The 25,336-nt window shown below is 42.4% G+C and overlaps 1 protein-coding gene across 1 annotated transcript in view; it reads right to left on the reverse strand.

The window, feature by feature from the left end:
• Positions 1 to 25,336, reverse strand: part of LOC119487018 (cytosolic carboxypeptidase 4) — a 167,487-nt gene that overhangs the window by 68,946 nt on the left and 73,205 nt on the right. The window contains 4 exon segments of the mRNA XM_037767639.1: positions 5,185 to 5,454; positions 6,792 to 6,882; positions 7,476 to 7,665; positions 17,985 to 18,101. Of these exon segments, the coding sequence (XP_037623567.1) occupies positions 5,185 to 5,454; positions 6,792 to 6,882; positions 7,476 to 7,665; positions 17,985 to 18,101 (668 nt within the window).

A 25,336-nucleotide genomic window follows, 5' to 3' on the forward strand; every position in this document is an offset into this window, starting at 1 on the left:
ACATCACAAATGGACAGAAATTCTAACGGCTTGTTTCAAACACACAATTTCTGAATACGGACTGTGTGTATTTCTCGGTATATTGAGCGTTTCGAAACTTTCACAGTATTTATAAAGCACTTAAACCTGCTTTATAATATAAAAGACATGAAAAAAAATCTTACTTTTTACAATATGGGACCTTTAAGACAGCCCTTTATATTGGGGCGGTGACATGCAGAAGTCTTGTGCTTGTGAATGCACACACAGACATCCCCTCACTGCAGCTGCAGTTCAAAGTTTAGAAAATAAAAAAAAATCTCGGAACTCTCCTCCCGCCAGTAAGCAGCGCCACGCGGCCAATCTCCGGCTCCCTCCTGGCTGTCTCCTCGACAACGTCGACCGATAACCCTCGTACGTCCCCATTTATGTAGATAATCCCAAGATTGACTATAATAGTGCAGCCAATGGACACGACCCCTATCGAGCAGTGACGTTTGCTGTAGCTATCATCCGGCACCGATGAGGCAAACATCATCTTCTCACATGGGAAATGGGAAAAAAGTGTTCTTATCGACCTAATGCTCGTGAATGACCTTTTTGTTGTTTACTATAACCTACTGGTTCTTGGGAACTGAAATATAAAACCTGAAGTTGACTGATGCTTAAAAATCAGTGGCACTTGCTATCAGCAGCAATCAGCGTAGCAATGGAGAGGGCCACATTGAAATGCAAGGCACAGTGTGGAGAGTTTTACACAAACATTTCTCTCCTCTCCTCTGTGTCATCAGCCCATTCAGTCTGTGTTAGAAAACCTACAGTCTTTGTATGCGTTGTGTATAATACTGAATGATGTTTAGCTACATGATATCTGTGTGTAGGCTCACAGTCTAAACTGACAGTGTCATATGTATCGGAACAATCTAGTATCTATAGATATATGTTACCTCTATATGATTTCATTACTGTCAGAGAGCTATACAGCGCTCAGTGCTGCCATGGTTACATGAAGACAGATCACACCAAAGAGAAACAGGGGGGTGAAAGAAGGAATATAATGGACAAAAGAGAGGGAAGGAATAAAGAAGGAAATAGACTCACAGAGACAATTCTGAACAAGGAGCAGTTGCTGGAGAGAGGGGGAAGATGGCTTAATAAAAGAACAGACGGGGAAATAATGGAATGTGACAAGGAGACTGAGAAAGACTGCAGGAGTGTGGGAAGACAGTAATGAGTGAGAGGGAAAAAAAAACAGAGGTGCTTGGATAAGAAACAGAGCAGGGGAGCTAGAGAAGAAAAGAGTTTGTGGAGGGAGAGATCAAATGTAGGGATGACAGGAAGACTGATGCTAACGCTCTGTCTTTATACAGGCTTGGGAGAAACAGATTGCCACTGGATTGCCAGTGACAATGTCCCTACTGGTCTTCTGCTCCCACTGTGGGGCACGACAACCGCCAAATACCTCTCTAGCGAAGAGTAAAAATACTTACCTGTCCAGGTATACTGTACTTGACATGATATATATTTGTACTTATGTGAGGAGTACTAGAATATTTTACTCACATGCAAGTGACATTTTCTTAACAGCTGAATAAAGCATCACAAAGGCATCCACAGATGAATAGAGAATTTCAATTCAACAGCAGCCGCATCCCAGAAACGCACACATTAAAGTGGCAGTAGTCAGTATATTTTTGACATCATTGGGCAAAAATTCCATAATAACCTTTCAGCATATTGTAATTCAAGTGTTCTGAGAAAGAACTAGACTTCTGCTCCTCCTCATGGCTCTGTTTTCAGGCTTCAGAAAATGTAGCCCGTGACGGGAGACTTTGACCAATCACAGGTCATTTCATTGAGAGAGCGTTCCTATTGGCTGTTCCTATTGGCCTCACAATCTTTCTCATTTTACAGCTAAACCGTGCACTACAAAATGATTCTAAAAACATTTGAGGAGAGAAATAGACATTAACGTAACATAATATTGATTCATATTTGATCAGCGCGGCCTAGTTTGACCGTTTGGTCGGAGTTCGCGAGTGATTGACAGCCGGCTCTCATAGACAGCAGATGGACAGCAGATCTCAGATCAGCTCTTACTGCTTGTTTTCCTCTGGTCTGTGAAATCTTGCAGATGCCGTTAGGAGCACCGGAGGACACAGAGGAACATGATTTTTTTCAGGTTACCTGTTTCATGTACTACTGTCACCATATAGCGACCGTTTTATAAACATAACTTTTTTTAATCATATTTGCTCCAATCTCGCCTACTTCAGCTTTAAAAGGTTCTATGTGTACATTTTTACATGTGTTTATCATTTTGTATTGCCAATGGGTGGACGGATTGTCACATAACTTAAAAAAAAGAGACCTTCCTTGACTTTCTCGGTTCCCTATGACAGCCTGTGGACTGACTTCCATGGAGAGGACGTTTAGATGGGATGTTTTTTTTTCTGGGAAAATCCAAAGGATGTGACATTATGCACAGTCCTGAGTCCTCTTGACTCTCTTCAGCTCCCCTACAGCGCCCAAAATGTGCAACAGTAGCTAACGTTAGATTACAATTGGAGTCTGCTAATGTCAACAAAAACCAACAGCACCCACCACGGCACCACATCTGCTTCTACACATCACGTTAACACACATGATTAATTCTGTTATGTCAGGTGTAGTGTTGGTGTGTAGCGTAGGTGTAGCACAGGCAAACGTGTTACCGGTACACCTATATGAAACACACATCGCCTACTGTATATTTACGGAAAGCCAGTGAGGCATTGAGGTAGAGGTGTGCATAAGTTCACTCCCTACTGGACCTAAGCATCGGGAAATTATGTATTTTTAAAGGTACAATACAGTATGCAACAGTTAGCTATAGAGTGAATGAAGAGAGGGAGTGGCGTTTGTGAGAACAAAGCAGTGAATCAGAGAAATAAAACGTTATTTTCTGACTGTTTCACGGCGGTTATGTTCTAAAACACAAATAAACACACAACTGATGCCGCACAACCCTGTGGGAAGGTGACACGTTGCCGGATTTTGAATGAATGCAGCTGAAGAGCAGGCTTCTGTCAGCGCTGCTCTTGGTCAAGGGGGACACACTGTCTGGAGCACATGCACATAAGAACACACAACCTGTACTCATCCATGACATACGGTTACTTTGTATCTGACAGAGCTAAAGGGGGACTTGTGCCTCGGTGTCAGATGTCGAGGGGCGTGACATAGCGGCGGTATTTGACGACCTGAACGGGCTGCACACCCTGCACGCTGTTATTGGCTGGGGGTTACTGCCCCACGTGGGGCCCAAAGGTCTTGAAATGTCTCGAACATAGCAAAATAAGAACGTCTCATCTCTCTCATCTCATCTTCAACCTCTTATCCGGGGTCGGGTCGCGGGGGCAACAGCTCCAGCACGGGACCCCAAACTTCCCTTTCCCGGGCCACATTAACCAGCTCTGACTGGGGCCGAGGCGTTCCCAGGCCAGTATGGAGATATAATCTCTCCACCCAGTCCTGGGTCTTCCCCGTGGCCTCCTCCCAGCTAGTTGTGCCTGGAACACCTCCCTAGAGAGGCGTCCATGTGGCATCCTTACTAGATGCCACCTCAGCTGGCTTCTTGAAACGCAAAGGAGTAGCGGCTCTACTCCGAGTCCCTCACGGATGACTGAGCTTCTCACCCTATCTCTAAGGGAGACTCTGACCAGCCACCCTCTTGAGAAAACCCATTTCGGCCGCTTGTACCCGCAATCTAGTTCTTTGGGTAATGACCCAGCCCTCATGATCATAGGTGAGAGTAGGAACAAAGACTGACCGGTAGATCGAGAGCTCAGCTCTCTTTTCATCACAATGGTGCGGTAAAGTGAATGCAATACCGCGCATCCCCCCCGCCCGCTGCTCTGATGATTCCCCAGCCAATCTCACGTTCCACTGTCCCATCACTTGCGAACAAGACCCAGAGGTACTTCAACTCCTTCACTTTTGTTCAAATTAAGAAGAAAAGAGAAAATCCAGGCAGAGGGCTGCAGGGTCTCTGCAAATACAGACACCACCACACACTTCTAGTGGGTCAGAAGTGATGATTTAGAGGGATTCATTTTGTATCAGTTTATACATTGTTTTTTAGTAAATTCTTGCATATTATATCTTTAAGGTGTTATTAAAACTAAAATGTGTTATACAAGTAGCGAACGGCAAACTCCTTTTAGGAATAACTCAGTGTGTACGTTGTGTGCCTGTGCTTGTGTGCGTGGCAGTGAGTATGAAGTCAGCAGTAACGTTAAAGCTGTGAACGTAGCAGTGCAGTGTGTTCAGGCTGTCGGTGAATAAATAAAACAAAACGGCTCAGGAATTCAGTTATTGACTTTGAAAGTAGGATTAGCTGCAAACACTTTGTGTTACTGGCCTCAGACTGGCCGCTCCTGCCTGTAACGTTATCATCAGCACTCGTGTCACCGTCTCAAAGTAATAGTAAGATTTGTGGTGCCACCTGCATATTTCATGATACTGCTGCTAAGGGAGGATCCACTTTTTGTTAGATCGGTCATTCCCAAAGACTGAGTCGGGACCTACAGGTAGGTTGCAGGACATTTTATAAGGGTCGCCAAATAAATTTGTAGAATTTCTTCCATAGTGTTTTATTTAAGATTTATATCTGCAGTACACCTTTGAGCCACACGAGGGAGCCGTGTTGTTCTGATAATGTAGCCTACTTATAACATTGAATCTAATATGACAGATTACGTACATTCTGTTTGTTTTACTGATGAGAGGAAAACAATAAGGGCCTGTTAACTCCAGCTAAATGTATTTATTTGGTCTCATTTATGAGGTATCTCGTGGAAAATGCTGGTTTACCTATTCAAGATAATATGAGGTGATGCGGAAATGGCAGTAACGATTTATAGGTAAGGATTGTTGTGAAATGGTTTGTCATTTTTTTAAAAAGTGGGTCCTCAGAAAAAAAAAAAGGTTTGTGAAACACTGTTTGAACACACGACCAAGCTGGAGGTACAACCAACGCTGAACTGATCAGCCAACAATAACCAGCCAATATGCTTTCACGGTTAAGCTCCACACGTGGGTTTGTAGGTCTCATGTCTTCTAACATGAAGCAGTCTTAAACCCATCTCTATATTCACGTTATACATGAAGTACATTACTCCTACACAGCCATCAGTTAAGTGCCGTAAAGAGCGTGTATAGTACCTCTGTACATTGGGTTTGCGTGGGGCCATGGGTTCATGTCCTGGTGGTGGGAGGTGGCCCCAGAAGTCGGGAAAAGCCAGGATGCTGAAACCTGGAATGGATTTGGTTTTGGTGGCTGCGGCGCGGTACAGCTTGGGTTCGTGGTGGGGGATGCAGGCTCCGTGTCTCTCCAGTAACCTGTCTATCATGGTACGATGCTGGGATTCTTCTGCATCCTCCTCCTCCTCATCATCATCCTGCACATCCCCTCTCTGGCCTGGGGCTTCTCCCCTAGGAGGAGAAGACAATAAGAACGTCAGACTGCTAAATTAACCACAAAGAGACATAAAATGACAACAGAGACTTTTGCATCTTTCAGTCTAGGGGTCCTCTATGTATGAGGGCTGAGGTGTCCTTTACATGTCTGTGCTCATGGGCACCATTCTCTAAATTTTCGTCCATTTATGTAATCCTTGACAACTGTCAGTCAGTGGAAGTCAGTCTTTATGTAGGACTGTTCCAAAGAAATCTCTGTAATACTGTAAAACTCCTCATACTCCGCATATTTGCATCATCAGAAAGCTCAGAACGTTGCCAAGGATTTCAAACAAACGTCTCATGGCTGGAATATCCCGTCGTTCACAGCATGAATGAGTAAGAACAGATGGGATGTGAGGGTCATGCAGAGGTCGTCACATCATTAGGTCATGCAGAGGTCGTCACATCATTAGGTCATGCAGAGGTCGTCACATCATTAGGTCATGCAGAGGTCGTCACATCATTAGGTCATGCAGAGGTCATCACATCATTAGGTCATGCAGAGGTCGTCACATCATTAGGTCATGCAGAGGTCGTCACATCATTAGGTCATACAGAGATCATCACATCATTAGGTCATACAGAGGTCATCACATCATTAGGTCTTGCAGAGGTCATCACATCAGTAGGTCATGCAGAGGTCGTCACATCATTAGGTCATACATAGGTCATCACATCATTAGGTCTTGCAGAGGTCATCACATCAGTAGGTTGTGCAGAGGTTGTTACATCATTAGGTCATGCAGAGGTTATCACATCATTAGGTCATGCAGAGGTCATGCAGAGGTCATCACATTATTAGGTCATACCAAGGTCATCACATCATTAGGTTGTGCAGAGGTTGTAACATCATTAGGTCATGCAGAGGTTATCACATCATCAGGTCATACAGAGGTCATCGCATTAAATTGAGACTGTTTCCAACATTCCTTGTAGTAACTTTAACCATGTCATTTGATATGCTACTTCAGTACACTTTAAGAATACATATTACTGGGACCTCTACAGAAAATTGCAGATGAACATTTAATATCCATGAATTCATATTAGAGACACCACCTCTGACTGATTTGTGTAACAATTTGTCCACAGTTTAGCACACTGACATTACACGATCCAGCCGTATACTCAGTTTCCACCAAGTCTTGCTTTCAGAGGCATTGGCTGAGGTCAGTGTCCTGAATTCTTTCAGATATACCTAATCTGCTTTCTGCTTTCAGGGTTACATGTCCTTTCATCATTATCACAGCTTGACAAATGTCTTGTCCAAACCTCCATGCAGAGGAAATAGAGAGTTAGTTCAGCGTTACCTTGCTTCTTTAACCATGCTCCTAAAGCTGGGGCTGGTGCTGAGGATGCTGCTGTTACTGTGGAAATTACGGGCCTCTAACTGGGCAGCAGCTGGAGAGAAAGAGAAAATAGGACATGTTTGAATTTCCACTTTTTAAGAATAAGAGGGAAAAATAATGCTGTGTTTTTTTTTTTTTTTAAAAAGGAACCATTTCTACTGGCACAATGCCTTTATATTGTGTATTCATTATTAGCTACTGTATTTATTGATATTCTGACACCAGAAATGATGTATTAGGCTGGATGTTTGAGGGGAAATTGAAATAATGTAACTCATATGAAACCCGACTCTCAGGAATTATCAGCCTCACATGTGACTGAATGGAAATGACGATAAATGATGTTAAAGGTGTAAAAGACAGACCCTCCTTCTCTCTCTGACTTTAATAGCATCCCTAATAACAGTTAATGGGGGAAATAACAGTCATTACAGGGTTTTTTTTACAGTTTTTTTTGTTTTGCTCTTAAAAGACGTGCTATTGATGGAGAGAGCTTTTCAGCCCACCTTTATTTGCGATGAGGAGACGATTTGCTTCAGGCGATGCCATTATTCTGAGCTATCTTTCTGGACTAGAGTACGTTATCTTGTTTTTGTGTCAATGTTAATATGGATGTTGGACATTACATTTGACCTGGCCTCTGACCTGGTGTGTGTCCCTCTGGTTCTGTCACTGAGTGAGACACTGAAGAGGAGGTGGATGAATCACTGCTGGCAGCGCTCCTTCTGTCCCTCCTGGAGGAGTGAACAGGGAAACCGTTGAGCAGCAGAGCTTCCTCATCCGATGAAGACGACGCCGTTGAACTCTCCTCTGGCTCGGAACTCAAATCCAGCTCCTGTGAAACACAGATGTCGGTTTATAGTCATGAGCGATTTGCTCAAAGGCCAACGGGTCTTCAGCGTCTGCCGAAACACTAGCTTCATGCCTCACACTTCATTTAATGGACTTTGAACAGACATGTGGATAAAGCATACTGTATGTGTCATTATGCCTGAAGGAGCAGCATGTAAACCAATCTTCATCCCTACAGAATACAAGACATGGGAGTTCTGTCAGGAGACATTCAGAGAACTACAAATATTGAGGAAATGTTTCATACCATGGCTTTTATCTAAAAAAAAAAAAGTATAAATAAGTGACAAATGACAATTCTGGTGTTCTGTTTGGTTCACAGTTATTTGTTATATAAAAAGCAGAATGTATTGGTTAAGCTATAGAGTTAACTTTCTGTTTAACAGCATATTTGTTGACTTGTCAAAGATTTGGATGTTGTAGGGTGAAAAACTCTTGTTCCACTTTCCACAAAATTCAGATTAAACCTCTTGGACAGGGCAAACGTGCAAAGTAGACAAATGAGGCTAGTTAAAGGTCCATAAATACATTAAATGCTGTTCAATCTTCTGTGAAGTTACTTATGTGCTATGTACGTATCTGACACAATGTATTATTCAAAGCAGTATTTTTATATGTCTTACATATGGGATATTCACTGTAGTGTCCATCAGTCCATCATATGTGTCTGCCTAAATGTGTCTTTATCGTGTCTGCTCTGCTGGTGTCTTTGTCGTGTCTGGCTGTTTTTTTTTTTTATCTACTTGAGTATTATTTTATCTTTGTAGCCCATATTGTCAGACTCTCTTTTTGATGAGTTTGTCTTCATTGTTTTGGGTTGCTTTGCAGTGTAGGCAGCTGTTGCCAATGATGAAATAGCATTTCTTTCCTGCAGGATATTCCGCCATTGAATCAGACTTTCACCATCTGAAGGGATGTGCACGCGCATCTGTAGAACAGCCGATAAGTACGCTCTCTCTCTGAAATGACCTGTGATTGGCCAAAGTCTACCATCACAGGCTAGATTTTCTAAATCTTGAAAACAGTGCCATGAGGAGGTGCCGAAGTCTAGTTATCTCTCAGAACACTTGAATTACAATATGCTGAAAGGTTATTATGGACTTTGTGCCCAACAACACCAAAAATACACTGCCTACCTAAGCATTAAGCAGCATCAGTCTGGTAGAAAACGTCTTCCACACACACAGAAAAGCTTGTGTCTCAGAGACAATAACACAGTCACAGTGACATCGTCCAAATATCAAAAGTACTCACAAGAGGAGCAACACAGATGTGGCTCTTCTTTTTCTTCTGGAGTGGTAGGTACTTGATGAATATCAGTCTACACTGAGTTATTTTCTTATTACGTGAGGCACCCATTGATTTGCAGCTGATTGGATCCATTGGTAGTTAACTTTGCTGTCACATTAAATGATGGGAGGAGACTGTCCTCAGCAGACAATTAACAGCATCGATCATATTTTCAAATTTAAACAACCTATGTTTACATATTGTTAAGTGAGATGGTTCAGAGGCCTGTACTACGAAGCCAGTTCAACATACCCAGGGTATCTTCTCGTTATCTGGCTTCACTAACCCTAACAAACATGATCCTGCTAAGCGGTTCTAGGACGCTGGTTATCAACTCGGTAAATCAACCCAGGGTTTCTCTATCTGGCTGTGAGCGCGTTCACATGAATGGGGCGGTGTTTGCAGCATCTGACCATTCACAGACATGGACAAGTCTACTGACTTGCAGAAAGACAGGCAGCGCGGCACATTTTACAAAAGAAGAGCGAACTATATTAGACAAATATGAAGAAGTTAAACACATAATCCAGAGTAAAAGTAACACAGTTGAAGCTGCCAAATGCAGGAAGAACAGCTGGTAAAAGAAAAAACTCCCGATGTGTGAATGCGTAAATTAACAGAGTTATTAATTTAACGGAACACTCAAAAGTGAGATATAGTTGTTTAGATATAGATAACATTACTATATGTAAATGATGGATGGATCACACCTCATTGTATCCATTAATTACAATACGGCGTGTGTGACTATTTCAACCTTCTTTAAGCTACGTCCCCGTCTCCGGCGGTGTGAAACGGACTCAAGAGCAAGTAAAAATATAAATATAAAAACATAATTCAAAGCAGTAAACACCCACAGCATAAATCCAGCTGTTCTTTCTGCATTTATCAGATTAAACTGTGTTGCTTTTATCCTTGATTATGACTGTAATTTATTCATCCGCACACTGAGCTCTGATTGGTCAGTAGGCGGTGCTTTTATATGAGTTGATCTCTTATCTGGAACATTACCTGCTCCGGAGCAGGTTAGCTGTTCAGCATCAGTTGCCATGACGATCTACCCCGGTAAGAAGTGAACCACCTTCGTAGGACTGAAAACCCTGAAGGGGTTAACTCAGAAGTTAACTCGCTAACCCCAAATCCTGCTTCGTAGTACAGGCCTCTGGTGTGGTAAGATTTGAAATGTAATCCTCCTGATGGAGTTGCTTGTCAATTAAATGTGTTACCGAAGTACACACAGTAAAGAATGATCTTCTTTGTAATGCAGAGAACATTACAGGATAAAAAAAACCTTCCACTTTTTTATCCTCATAATATATTCTGACAAATTAGCATGAATGTGCTTCCTATTAGTCAGATATTAGCACATTTATCACGAGTCAAGTCGGATGGTATCCTGCGTTTTATGACATGAAACATTATCATGGACTGAGACACTCGTTCATTATCTCCCAAACGTATCTGACACTATCTATTTCTGTCTTTCTTTCTCTATCTCACGCTCTCTCTCTCCCGCAGGTTTCCGAATCTTAGATTTTCTACTATCTTCGTCAGTTATCAGAGCCAGAAAATCCACATTAGGTCAAAGAGGTACAAAGTCTGAGTCGTGCTCAGGCAGTAAGTCATGTGTCAATCCAGCAAACACACACCGAAATATAATATATTTTTGAAAGCCTTAATATCCCTGGAAGGTTTTGAGATGGAGGACCCTTACAGCTAGGAAGAAAGCCAGCAGGATTGACGTATACAGTGAGCGCAGTGGAAAAGTGAGCAGCAACAGACCAACCAGGATTTTCCAGAGCTCAGGTTTTAACTTGTCACTATAAACAAGTTACAAACATCACAAAACTCTCATCAATGGTTGCCAGGCAGATGAACAACAAAACTGAGTAAAACATGTAGCAGATTTCAGGATGGAGGTGACACTCGACCTGATTCCCCCCCTCTCTCACACACACCTCCCACACTGCTTTTCCCACCTGGCATATATACCTGTGGTCCATACCAACAATGAAAGGCACATACCCACTCCCACAATCAATTTAACTTAATGTGCAATATAACCTTGATACTTACATATACAACATACAAATGAATATTACATAATACAGATTAAATAATATGCATGATAAATGGAAGAAATATCAATCAAAAGCCAACTTAACAAACAAACAAGCACCTCTACCTCACTCCCCTCTCTCTTCCTTTGGGACTTGGTTCAGCCCAACGAGCTAACTGAAATCAGCTGGAGGCCTGTGGCTAAAGTTTCAGGTGTGCTCCCTGAAAACACTCCCCCAGAGGTACTGTAGGCCTCAAAGAGACAGTTCTTAGAGGAGTTCCCCAAAATAAAAGCACAACATATAAAACCTGAATTTCCTGTCTTAGTCTGTTTTCTTGAACTTAACACATTCTTGCCAGTCTTTAATGCTATTTGATGTAATCTTGGATTTTTTCAACCGTTGCTGATTATTTCAACAGCTGCTCCACAGCTGACCGCGAGTGTCGGTAGTCCGGTCCTCTCCTCTGAGCTCCGGATGTGGAGGGAACGTGATGGTGAGACAGCGCTGATGAGATACTGAATGGAATTTGATTTGAGATTTGAGTTGATCTTTTACATTTGAAGGGTGCTTATGGAATAGCCTAGTTATGGCTCATTAGCACAAATAACACTGCTGGTTTAAATGTTTATGATAAAGCGGATCTATAAGAAACGTGTGATATGAAGTGACATTAAATGTGAGAGGCATCATTATACGTATAATGATGCCTCTCACATTTAATTTCTACAGTCTGGCTTCAAATCACCATCTCACTATCTGCGTCGCCAGTTTCCCTTGTCTCCATAATGTGCGTACGCATTGGTCAAAGTTTCCCTAAATGTGCGCACATTCTCCCGTCAAGTTTGTTTTTATAGATCACAACTGTTGCGTGGGACGTGGCCTACGCACTTTTCAGGCCCCGTTTTGTGCGTACGCAACGGTTATAAATGAGACCCCAGCTCTGCACATCGCACATTGTACTAAATCACTCGCTGTGGCCGTCTGCAGACTTACATAGGTATTTGTGATACATAAAAGACAACAGACAACGTAATCCATGACAAAATACGTTTCCTTCTAAACGTAATTGAGAATGCATTTCAGTCGTATGGGAACGTAAGTTTTAGGAGACGGGGCTGGTCTGGTAGCCAAATGTGCTCAGATTGAAGGCACTGGTTAGGATAATAATGTCATTCAGTTCCATGTGTGTACGTAAAGACACTTAAAAAGACAAGATAAAAACTGTAAGGCAGGGAGTACAGGTGAGATTTGGGATGTATTTTTAACCACATGCTGAATTTACATTAATGAAAGAATTGTGTTTACTTTTATTTATGTCTGTGTCTTTTGATGGGCATTGTGACTGACCTCTGTTCTGATGTAGAATTCATACGGGGACATTAATCAAACAGGTTGACCCCTGGATTAGACAAGAATATCGTGTGGTTAAAAAAAAAGAAGAAGAACTTACACTAGTCGAGACTTCACTAGTGGGGGGGATCAATCCACTAGAGGGGCAATGCTGTCTTAGCACTTCTCTGCGGTGGACAATGTATTCAGATAATTTACTGTAAAAGTATAAATACCACAGCTTTACTAGTAAGTGCATGAGTCAACAGGCCCTTCAGAATCTCTAACCGTGTCAGGTGAGTTGACATTGAGCCTGATCAAATTGAACGTTTATCTCCTAAAGACAACAGATAGCCTCTCTCTCTCCTCTCCATAGAATTATTCATGACCTCTGATTGCCATGGAAGTCAGAATGATCATGACCATGTTTGAAATTAGCACACACGCACACACACACACACACACACACACACACACACACACACACACACACACACACACACGCACACACACACACACTGTTTCGGTCTCTGTCATTTCCTCTCTCTCTCTCTCTAATCAGTCATGTCCTCCTGCAGTAACAGCCATGTAAGTCATGATGGTAATCTGCATATTTCATACTCCACATTCTCCCTGTATGTTCTTACGCTGATTTTTTGTCTCACTACACACTATGATGTTCCCTAACAACAAATCAAATCAGTCATAATTCAGTCTTGGATCTAAACAACGAAATAGGTCCTTCCAAAACAATCAGTTTGAGTGTTTTCTGATCTGCCAACTCTATTTCAAAGTCTGCTTCATTCAGGCAAATTAAACGAATCGCTTACAGATAAGGATCCATTGTGGTCATGGTAAAAAGAAGAAAAAAATAAGTTTTAATGTTTCAATGTAGCTTAGCGAAAGATCAGTCACGGACTCTCTTTACACTCTCATTCATTCACAAATCTCTCTCTCTCTCTCTCTCTCTCTCTCTCTCTCTCTCTCTCTCTACGGGCTCCTACTCTATCAGCTGACTACGGGCACTCACTCAGTTAACTAAACAGATTCTCCTCTCCCTGAGCCAATCATCGTTGCTATCAACGTTCGGGGGGGATATATCTAATCTCCACCATGGCATCACTACCCCCTTTAATATACTACGTCACGATGGAGTTTAATCGCCAAAGACTTTCACTATTCATCTTTTCACGCACCATGTAATTAATTATTGTTCATTCGAAATGGAGTCTCTCCTGATTGCATTATATCTACTATATTACAAACCGTGTATAAGCTGGTCTGAAGAATGTGTAGGGTGCAGTTTCTCTGCTTCCAATCTTTGTGCTAAGCTAGGCTTAACATCAGCATCTGAATCTCTCCTCCCATCTTCAGAGGAAGGGTAAAACACAAGGAAAAGAGGGATACGAGGAGACAGTTAAGGGAACTGAGATGTACCCAGGAAATTTGTATTATTTTACTCATCTGGAGTAGTTCCCAAAATGACTGTTCTTGTGAAGGATAAACTTGTGTTGGAGAAGAAGAGATGTGAAATCATTTTTCCCAGCCTGCCCAGGGAGTTACAGATCAAACATGGACTGGAGACCAGGCTGCCACGAAGCACTGACCTGCTGCCGACAGCACAATTTGAGTGTCACTCAATTTTCAGGAAAAAAAAAATCTTTTCCGTCTCCCTCCTCAGTTCTTATATAATTTTTTTTCCATTCGTGCTCACATTCAGCCAAATAATGAATGTTGAAAACCGGGACATTTTAGTGTTTTACAGATATTTGTCAGGACTCGGGACACTCTGTCATGGTCTGGCTGTGCCAGAACATTGAACTTTTTTTCTCTTTGTTATAAGTTAAGATTGTCTCTTGTTATTAGTTATGTTAATGTGATTTTGGTTTGTGTTGGGTTTGGTTTCTTTTATATTTCATTCCAGTGTTTCCTGTTTTATTTTGTAATTCACTCCTCCTGTGTCTGGTTTTACTTCCTACCTTTGTTTGTTTTCCCGCTTTTGTTGATTGTCTGCCCCGCCCTGACTTGTTTCACCTGTGTTTAATCACCCTCTTATATTTAAGCCTGTGTGTTCCCCTCTGTCTTTGTCGGTTCATTTGTCGCTTCAGCCCCGTCTACCTGGTCCTCTGTTTTGCTCATCACTCCTGCCCTGATCCTGGTGTTCCTTGTGTCCTCTGGTTGGTATTTTTTGGTTTTGTTCTCAGACAAATCGGGACAATCACAGACAAACCAGGACGTCTGGTCTCTGCGTAAAACAAGGACAATAATTATGATAATTCTTATAATGTGATCCCACAACAGCTATTATTCAAGTCTGCCAAAATAATGACTCTTTTTTTACATCAGGTGCCATCGTCTATGCAAATCACTGGGCTGCCAAACACACATGAACACACACAGTCCTGTTTTCATGACTTTTAAGGACATTACATTGATTTAAAAGTAATTTCCTGGAGACTTACTCTAACCCTAACTGAAACTAGTGATTCTACGTGCTGTGCCAAGGCTTCGGAGCGTGTGTCAAGTAATTTTACGCAATGCCCGTATCGAAGCTTGTATCGTTTTAGACCAATGACGTCATTGATGACGTCCGAAGCCTCGCTGCCCGGCCGTACCGTGATACTTTGAGAGTTTTGATAGTTTGAGAGTTTTGATAGTTTGAGATTTTGGATACTTTGAGATTTTGGATAGTTGCTTGGATGGAGCCAGCAAGGAAGAGAAGGACTTCCCCTGTATGGGAACACTTTGATCTGATTTCTCCTAACTAAGGTAGACTACATATAACAGTATTACAGTGCATTACGTTTGCTTATCAAAAACTTTATTTTTCACTATCTGTCTTTCATTCAAAGGTGAAGTGTTTATTGTGCTCAAAGAGGATTGGGTTACAATAATAACACTCCGTCCAGTGCTAAGGCATTACCGTGGCCTTGCATAGAACAGGGAGGGGAACTGGAGGTGAACCCAGCCAGGTAGGTCATTACAAATATTACAAATATCTGTCGCATTTACTATGTTGACTTTGCTAATCATGCAAAATAAAAAGAAAAGTAACAGACAATGTAGTTACATAGATTCTCTTTTTTCCAGCCAAGAGCTGGATGAAGCCTTGGCGGATGTGGGAGTTAGGGACTTGTTCTAAGTTAGACACTACCGATGTTCTCCCCACAAGGAAGGTGTGTACGGGTGCATGGATAAGCAAAAAGGGCATTTTGATATTACATCTGCAATTCAGCACTGTTTTTTTATTTTCCTTTAGGCTCTAAGGCCATGTGGAGGCCAAATACACATCAGCAAGAGGAGAAGGCCAAGCTATAAAGTGCAGGAGGTGGCTGCAGTAAGCCTTACTTCTGATATGTGGACATCTATTAACATGGATGCCTACCTGGCAGTTACCTGCCATTTGTTAACGAAAACACTCGCTGCGTGTCAGTATTATTAGATTACTGAAATTCCCTCACACACACACTGCTGAAAATGTAGCGTGTGTGAAAGCCTCTCTCATGGAGGAATGGGGAATCACCAATAAGGTAACATGTCTAGTTGCTGAATGGTGCTAGCTAATATGATTGCCTGTGGCAGGGAACTGAGGCTCCGCCACACTATTTCATAGCGCACACTCTGACCTCATTGTTAAAAAGCTCTTGAACTGACCCCCCGTGCTCTCTGACTCCAGACCGAGGCGAGGAAGCTGGTTGGATACTTTAGAAGTAGCACCACTGCTAAGGTATGTTCGTTGACTTTAGTACAATTTTTGATACTGCTAATATTTTGTTTGTGTTTACGGCTGCTGTGATGGTAATTAATTGCTAATCTGTATTTTTTTAAAGGAGAAGCTTGCCACAGGTGCAACAGATATTGGGAGGCCAAAACTGAAGCTTCTCCAAGAAGTTGAGACCGCTGGAACAGCACCTTCCACATGCTGCACCGTCTGGTGGAGCTCCGAGAGCCAGTGGGGGCGGCTTTAGCCGGACTACAAACTGACATCCCACTCACTGACCTCAGAGGAATACAGACACCGTCCGTGGGTGCCTGTCTTTGCTGTCATCATTTAATGATGCCACTGTGGAGCTCTCAGCAGAGGAGAAAGGTTTCCGATCAAAGGTAGTGCCACTGCTGAAAATGTTGAAAACAGATGCTGCAGGAAGACATCACAAAACACGGCAGCTGCAGTGGCTATAGGGAAATGGGAGACCACCTCATAAGGCAGCTGAGAGAGAGGCTACACACCTTGCAGTACAATGATCATCATGTCATTAGCAACACTACTGGACCCTAGGTTTAAAGTCATTGGATTTTTCAGTTTCAACAAAAGCCACTGAGCTATAAAAAGGCTAACATCAAGTGTACAGCCATTATTAGGTCTGCTCAAAAACTCCCGAGTCAGATCAGCCATCACATCACAGGATGCTCAACCCGTAACCCAAGGTAGTTTCTATTTGGTTTTGAGGTCAAGTTTGATTATTACTACACGCTCTAACATGGTCTGTGTGTACATCTCAGGTAACAAACTCTGGCGTCATTTGGATGACAGTGTCATGCAAGCCAGAAGAATTCAGAATGTCACAGCAGACAGCTACTGTGGAGGTCCAGCGTTTCCTGTCAGAACTAAATATCAGACAAAGTGAGACCTTCTTTTGTACTGGGAAAGACAAAAAATATCTACCCACATTTATATAACTTGCTGTTGGGTTTCTGTGCACCCCAGCCTCATTGGTGCCTTGTGAAAGAGTGTTGTTCAAAGGCAGGAGAAGTTGTGTCAAAAAAAAGAAATCGCCTCAGCCCGAAACACGGTTGGAGAGTTATTGTTCCTGAATAAAAATAAATAAAGTCTCCCCTGTACTGTACATCATTGTCCTATTTACACGTAGCACATTCAATGCCCTCTCCCAAGTTACACAATCACATTCACTGTCCTCTGGCTGGTCAAACCAATGCCACTTTCCAGAAGTGACACAGAACTCAAATATTACCCCTCCTGCATTATTATATTATATTACACTACAATACATTATTGACCAAAGGATTGGTTTACACACATAAGATGCATTAGTCACAAAACAATTATAGTTTAATTATACATGTATGTTATATACTCATAATATACTTACTAGAAAATAGACATTATATTATATATTATATAGATATAATGGATTACATGGTAATAGATTTTTTTTCATTGTTTATAGTCATTCCCAACAGCCTTTACTGGCGCAAAGTACAGTATATCACAGATCACATGGTTAAGATCATATTTGCCTTTTTTTTACACTCTTTGGCCACCAGGTGGTTTTGTGTGCACATGAAGCCTCGAGAAATGACCCTTTTCCGAGCCAATTTGCTGGAAAGCTTCAAATGCTTCACGAGGCTTCAGCTCGCTATCACTAACTGTAACTGCTACTTGCCTAATCCTAACCCTTACCTTAACCTAAACCTAACCTTATCGCACCCTAAACCTAAACTAAGTACTTACCCTAAAATATAATGGTTTACGTTATGGGGACGTGCATTTTGTACCCGTTTGGAAGGTGAGTCCCCACAATGTGTAAACAGGTTTATGTCCCCACAACGTGGGTAATACACACACACACACACACACACACACACACACATACATGTGTACCTGGAAGTCATGTGAGAGTTCAGGACAGAGGCGGCTGTACTGTGGCAGCAGCTCTTTGGGTCTGTCTGGGTCAGGACGAATACGAAGTTTGTTCAGGTCAGTCTCCAAATCGTCATCCTGGACAGAAAGACACACGTGGGAGTCAGAAGAGATGGAGGGAATCACAGACCTAAAGAAAGAGACTGTTGAGTGCTCGGGGCAAGTCAGGGATCTGGAACCAGGCAAAGTCAGAGTTTATAGAATGTTCCTTCATCCACAAGAAAAATAAGATCAGCTACCTATCTCGTCTTTCTCCTCTCCTCCCACCCTCCTTCCTGATCACCTCGTTAACAACAATAATACTTTTGTTGTTTTCAGTCTTAATCAAGCTGATTTTAAAGGCGCTGAATGCAAGTTTGGGGAGCATTTCTATTGCCTCCACACAGCTCTCAACATGGCAACGGCTGAGCCAGCGGCTCATAGCTAGTGGGGTTGTATGCATACTCCTGTTTTCTGCAAGGTTAAATTTGCTATTTTTGTCAATGGAGTGTGGTGGCTTTGAAGAGAACGATATTTTCAGTTTCAGTTGGACGAGAGCAGCAGGAAAACTCAATATCAGTCTCAGTGTAGGCTATATTTACAATATTTTTACCGCTTTACTTCGCCATCAGACAGCTCCTTCTGATGGGGAATTGAAGCCGGTATTTATGCTCTCTTCAAAGCCACCAGACTTTCATTGACAAAACAGTAATTTTACTTTTCAGAACACAGGAGTTGCTGATCTACTGCTTGTTATCGTGTGGCCTACAGATCTAACGAACTAACGTGGCCTCCAAAGCAGAAACATTGCTTAGCTTAGCCTCCAGCAGCGTGGTGTCCGGCGGAGGCAACGAGCAAAGCTCTGCTTCCTGGCCAGAGGAGGAGCTGCTGCTGCTGCTGGGCGCGGAGCTCTCAACCTCCCACCGAAGCTCTGACTGCAGGTCGAAGGCGGCAGTGAAGCCGAAACTGGGTCTGTCCATGGTGGACATGTCGTTGCCGGATGGCCTGCCGAAGTCTGAGCTGAAGGAGGTTTTAGTGATGATTTTGTCTGATTTTGCGCAGAATCTGACATTAAAGTGCATTGAGACTCTTTCATAACCAGTTAAAAGTTCCTCACAGTACCTTTAATGAAAGTTTGTCTTTTGTTCTGAAAATGTTTCCACTTTATTACACTGGGCTGGTATTGAAATAATTTCATGTGTAATGTGCCATGTACACAGCAGGTAGAATATTTAGCTTTAAAAACTATTCTTTGTTCTGTTTTCAAGAAAAAAACTAGATAGTCTTTTCCTCATAGTGATGTATCACCAAACACTGTTGCTGTACAATGCTGAATTCTGATTGGCCGAGAAGATCATGCATTATTTTCAGACAACAGCACGCCTCTGATGGAGTGTCTTCATCCATGCTCAAAATATAAATATAACACGGATGTTAACGTGGCAAACTCACAGATATTCATTTAAATAAATGTCTGTTAAGTCACTCTCTGAAGGAGGTAACACAATGGAGATTGAGCCCACGGCCCCACTGATAAAAGTATTGCAATATTTATTTATTTGCAGTATTATTACTGTTGTGTCTGTGATGACATTCCTGGAAAAAATGCTGTTGTATACACAAACAAAAAAATGACACTATGGGACACAACTCTGAAAACTTGAAGCTTGTGTATACATACATTTTTTTTTCTATTCTATTTCTACGCTCATGTATCAACAAAAAAGACTCCAGACTGCTAAACTCTGAGCACGACTCCATTGTTTTCACTCAAATAGAAAATTGTAAATCAACCAGACTGAAATTGTCATGATTCACCTTGGCAGTCTAGTGTTTCCTTTTGTTTCCTCTGTTTCCCTGCCCTTTTGTCTCCTGTGTGTTTTCCCTGTTTGTCTAGTCTGTCAGTGTGTTGGGAGGTGTGGCCTTCCTCCTCCTCCTCCTTCTCCTGGGCGGGCGCTGCTGGAACAGCTGACAGCAATTAACCAACCATCACACACACCTGCAGTATATCTACCCCAGTCTTCCTGCCAGTCATCGCCAAATCATCCGTCTCCCTCAGTGGTACAAGACATATTCAGGCTCTCTTAGTAATTGATTCTTGACTTTGCTCATGCTCATGTTTGGGATTTTTGGACTCACATTGTTTTGTTCTTTGTTCAGGTCAGTTCACCTGCCAGCTGTTGCTGCTTCCTGGTTCCAACCTGCCTGCTCACTTCCTACACTCTGCTCCTCCTCGACCTGGATCCTTGCCTTAGTTACTTATCTGCCTGTTCACTCTCCGACGCCATTCCATCTCTCGGAGCTGAAGTGGATTCATCTGTCCATCTGGAAGGATTCCTGGACAACTCCTCTCCCAGTGCCCCCCGTTCCGTGATTTAAGTATTGACATTATTACTGCCACGTTTCAGACCTCCAGGAACCCCAGCCCTAATCACAGTACTTTAATATTTGTATAATAAATTATCATTGTTACACCTTTTAAAAGACTTGTGTTTGTGTCTGCATTTGAGTCCACGCTTTTGTTGAACCAGAACATAACAGAAATCTTATGTACTGCCACATTAAAGTGGCAGTAGGCAGTATATTTTTGGCATCATTGGGCTAAAATTCCATAATAAATCTTTCAGCATATTTGTAATTCAAGTGTTCTGAGGGGAGAACTAGACTTCTGCTCCTCCTCATGGCTCTGTTTTCAGGCTTTAAAAAATCTAGTCCCATGACGGGAGACTTTGACCAATCACAGGTCATTTTATTGGAGAGAGCATTCCTATTGGCTATGCTCCGGTCATCTGGACCGGAACTTGGCGTTCCTTCACCAGATTTCACAACGGTGGCGGCGTCACAAACTTTCTCATTTTACAGCTAAACCGTGTACTACAAGATGATTCTGAAACGTGCCAGACCGGGCACGTCAGCAGCGTGTGTGTGGCATGCCTCGCTGAACTGCTGCGGTCTCTCACGCGTGTGGCGTCCACACCTGTAGCGTTTCTGCTGCTCCTGCCAGCCCTTTCTTTCTACATAGAGTTTGCCTTTCATAATGGCCATTCATTTCATTATAAATGTTATTTATATTTATTTTAGACAGAAAAAGGTTAAGTGTGCTTTGGTTGGAGTTTGTGAGTGATTGACAGCCGGCTCTCATAGACATCAGCTCTTACTGCTTGTTTTCCTCCGGTCTGTGAATCTTGCAGATGCCGTTAGGAGCATCGGAGGACACCAGAGGACACAGAGGAACACAATTGTTTTACCTGTTTTCATGTACTATTGTCATGATATAGCGACCGTTTTATAAAAATAACTTTTTAATCATGTTTGCTCCAATCTCGCCTACTTCCGCTTTATCGTACATGTCAGTCTTTATGGAGAAAACCAAACTAACGACTAATACCTGAAATGAAAACAAGAACTATCTGATAGAATAACTGAAAAAAAATAAGAGGATAAAATGACAAAGAATCGTTTTAAATATAATCATACCATAAGAGCTCATAGGCAACCATGGAAAGTAAGTTGAAAAGTCAAACCAAACTTGATGCCTTTTCCCTCAGACAGACCAAACTAGAAGATTTTACAATTCAATTGTTGCTAGGTGCTGTGACAATAAAAGCATTTGGGCCAAGAGTTTGTAGATACACCCATGTTACCGCTTCACTAAGATGGTGGAACACAAATGGAACTTTTTCTGACAAAGCGGTATCTGTGGGCGTCGTGGGTGGCACTTAGCACCATTGCTGGCGTAGTTACTGTCAGCCCCTCGGTTGAAAACAAATAACATCCGTCTTTCCTGTCTACCACATACTGCCCACACTGGGAATGCAGCATTAGTCAGTGACTGAGTCAGTGACAGTGAGTCACTGTGTGCTGTAAATCATCACTGTTCACTGTGCAGTTTCTGTCTAATCAGTGGAAGAAAAACTCGTACAGAGCTTCCTTCCACACAATCACTTTACTCCATAAACATCCTGCTCTCTCTCATGTTGGCATCATGCATTGTTAGTCACTCTGGCAGTCTGCCTACTTAGTGACATTTTGAATACATATGACTCACGAGTGAATAAAAGCACTCGCATTCCACAGCAATGGCACAGACAGCATTACGATGTTCTTACTTTGGATGTTTTTGTATACAACCTGTGAACCAATCACAGGAAAACGTCTGCATCTTGATCACAAGGATCTCTTTGAACAACAGGGTGGTGCAGTGACTGTGTGCAGCTTCCTGTCCCTGTTGAGTTTTGTCATCACAGTGAGGTTGCTAGGTTTGGTACCAATTATACCACAACCTGTGCTCACCAACGTATCTAGCACCTCACAGAGTAGATGGGGATGCTGCACGGAAGTACTGGGCAGAGGGAGGAAAAACGTGTTGTTTCTCCAAATAGTTCCAGCATGGAACTCCCCCTAAAACCACAAAGTGTCATTTAACATGCGCAGGTTAATACATACATACATATACTAGTTATCCCATGTGTTGGAGCAGTTTGCTAATTCAGTGGTGATGAAACCTAACCCCATACGGACTGGATCATCTGTTGAAAGATACTAGTTTTTTTATTACAGTTGCCATGGGTACCATGGAAAAATACATCTGGTCAGGCTTCAAGTTATGCGTTTGTGTCAGGCAATCCAGAGAACGGACCAATCACGTCCTGTGAGGAGTTACTGCAGCTACGGGTGTGGTGTGACGACACACAGAGGCGACCTAAAAACAACAATAGCGGCTCTGAAGAGGTTATCGTAGATGCTGCAATAGCATCAGTTCTATTAGAACTGAGAGTATTTCTTTCTTTTGAATGAAGAGCAAAGAACGGCACTGAAGACAAGGTTTTTGCTCTTCTCCCGACTGGCATCGGCAAGGGTTTTGATTGACAGATAGTTCATCCAGTCCACCTTTTTGAAAGTGCCGGCTTTTTTTTCAGTTTCCAATGACGCTTTCTCAGATGGTTCAGTCTGACGAACCAGGTCAGGTTAATGGGTACCTTGCAAGAGGTCAAAAACTCCAGTGGTAAAACCCCTGCAAACCCATCCACTACTGAGCAGACAGACTGTAGCCTACATACAGTATGAGCCGAGATCGACCGGTCACAAACATTAGCCCACAGACGCTTGTGTCATGAAACCCGACTACTGTGACTACTGTTTCTTCTTTTACAATTTCTCCCTGCAAAAAGCACTTGCTGTGTACACAAAGTTACAGCGTCAGTAACAGTGATGCAAGTTCACGTCGCTAACTTTGGCGCAAATACATTACAATGCATTTCCTGTAGGCCTAAGCTCTTCACCATAAAAGTCTCCATGTGATTTGTCAATGCGAAGCGTTCAAAGTGAAACGAGAGCAGCAGGAAGTGATTGCTTCCACGCCTTCATCTCCTCCCGCCTTGACTATTGCAAACTCACTCCTCTATGGCATCAGCAACACCTCCATAAATAAATTACAACTGGTCCAGAATGCAGCTGCCCGACTCCTCACCCACACCAAATCATGGCATCATATCACCCCACTCCTGAAAGAACCTTCACTGGCTCCCCGTTCTCCCACCGGATCTCCTACAAAATCCTGACCCTCACCTACAAAGCCCTCCACCAACTTGCACCCCCCTATCTCTCTGAACTCCTCTCCCCCTACCAACCTCAACGTCCCTCAGATCCACCTCGGCTGGTTTACTCTCCACCCCACGTCCAAACTCCGCAGCTTTGGGGACAGGAGCATTCTCCAGGGCAGCTCCCAAGCTCTGGAACTCACTCCCCAATCTCATCAGAGACTCCGATTCCCTCACCACATTCCAGTCCCGCCTCAAAACACATCTTTTCTCATCTGCTTACCCGTAGCCCCCTCCTTCCCCTACCCATCAGTCCATGTCTATGTATGTGATTGTCCTGTATATGTCGCTTTTTTTTGTCGTTCGTCTCCTGTCTGTCTGTCTCACACCGTTTTCCCCCCGACTATGTTAAAGCGTCTTTGAGATTAATATAAAGCGCTATATAAATCCAATATATTATTATTATTATTATTTTGAATTAGCACTAACACAACAGATGCAGTCGTAACGCAGCTCTAGGAGCTAGGTGGCCTGAATCAGGATTGCAGGAAAGAGTAAGTAAGGGCTATATTAAAGGGGACATATCATGCCTCATATCAGGTTCATACTTGTATTTTGTGTTTCTACTAGAACATGTTTACATACTGTAATATAAAAAAAACAACTTTCTTTTCCTCATACTGTCTGCCTGAATATACCTGTATTTACCCTCTGTCAGAAACGCTCCGTTTTAGTGCATTTCAACGGAATGGCAACGGAATTGCGCTTTTAGGAAACAACTTGGGTCCATGTTTACTTCCTGTCAGCTGATGTCATGAACATAAACTGCAACAGGAAATAAACTGGGACACATTTAGAATGTTTACGTTTAAAACTGTGAAATTGTCTAAATATTGTAGATTTGTGACATCACAATGGTTAGAAATCCTGACGGCTTGTTTCAAACGCACAGTTTCTGAATATGGGCTGTGTGTATTTCTCCATGGATTGACTGTTTTGATACTTTCCCAGTATTTATATATCACTTAAACCTGCTTTATAATATAAAAGACATGAAAATCTCACTTTTTGCAATATGGGACCTTTAAGTGAAAGCTAGCTTGTGAGATAGCCATGTCTAGCCTTAACTAAACCTAAAACTAAGTTTAGTTATTGATTTCCTTTTGTTGTTATCAGTAAATGAAAGAGGAACTGATGTTTTGGTCAATCAGTTTGTTGATTCACATAATTAAATAACTCCTGCTAAAGGTGGCTAACTTAGCATAAAGGTAGCTACCTTAGCAGGTCTCTTGGGTGAAAGTCCTGCTGTTGACCCAACCATGCTCCCCTGACCTCCTCCCTAAGCAGACTACCGCGGACTAGAAACAAATTTGTGAAACGTCATAAACAAACTGAAACGTAGTTGACAATATACATTTGTTGTATGTGAACATCATTTTTAGAGACCACGCTGCTTTTTTTCTCAACTCCACTGCTTCTTACTACTCTGACTTTGTAGGGCAATATAAATCCATGGTGTAACACACAGCAGTATCCATTTGATATGCTGGATCTACATGGATCCACACTATTCACGCAGGTACCATAGTTTCCATTCAAAGCAGTACATTTTAACAAAGGTTACAGGCATGTTCCCCAACATGTACGATCATAGTCCTGCTGTCCAGTTCCTGCTTTTCTCTGACTGTTATACCTCCAATGTCCCATCCGTCTCTCTTGGGCCTAACACTCTGTTCCACTTCTCCCATCATTCCAGCTTCCATTCCTCTCCTCCTTATCTCTCCACCTCAGCTT

Source organism: Sebastes umbrosus, chromosome 4 (assembly GCF_015220745.1).
Source record: "Sebastes umbrosus isolate fSebUmb1 chromosome 4, fSebUmb1.pri, whole genome shotgun sequence".
Taxonomy (NCBI): Eukaryota; Metazoa; Chordata; class Actinopteri; order Perciformes; family Sebastidae; genus Sebastes; species Sebastes umbrosus.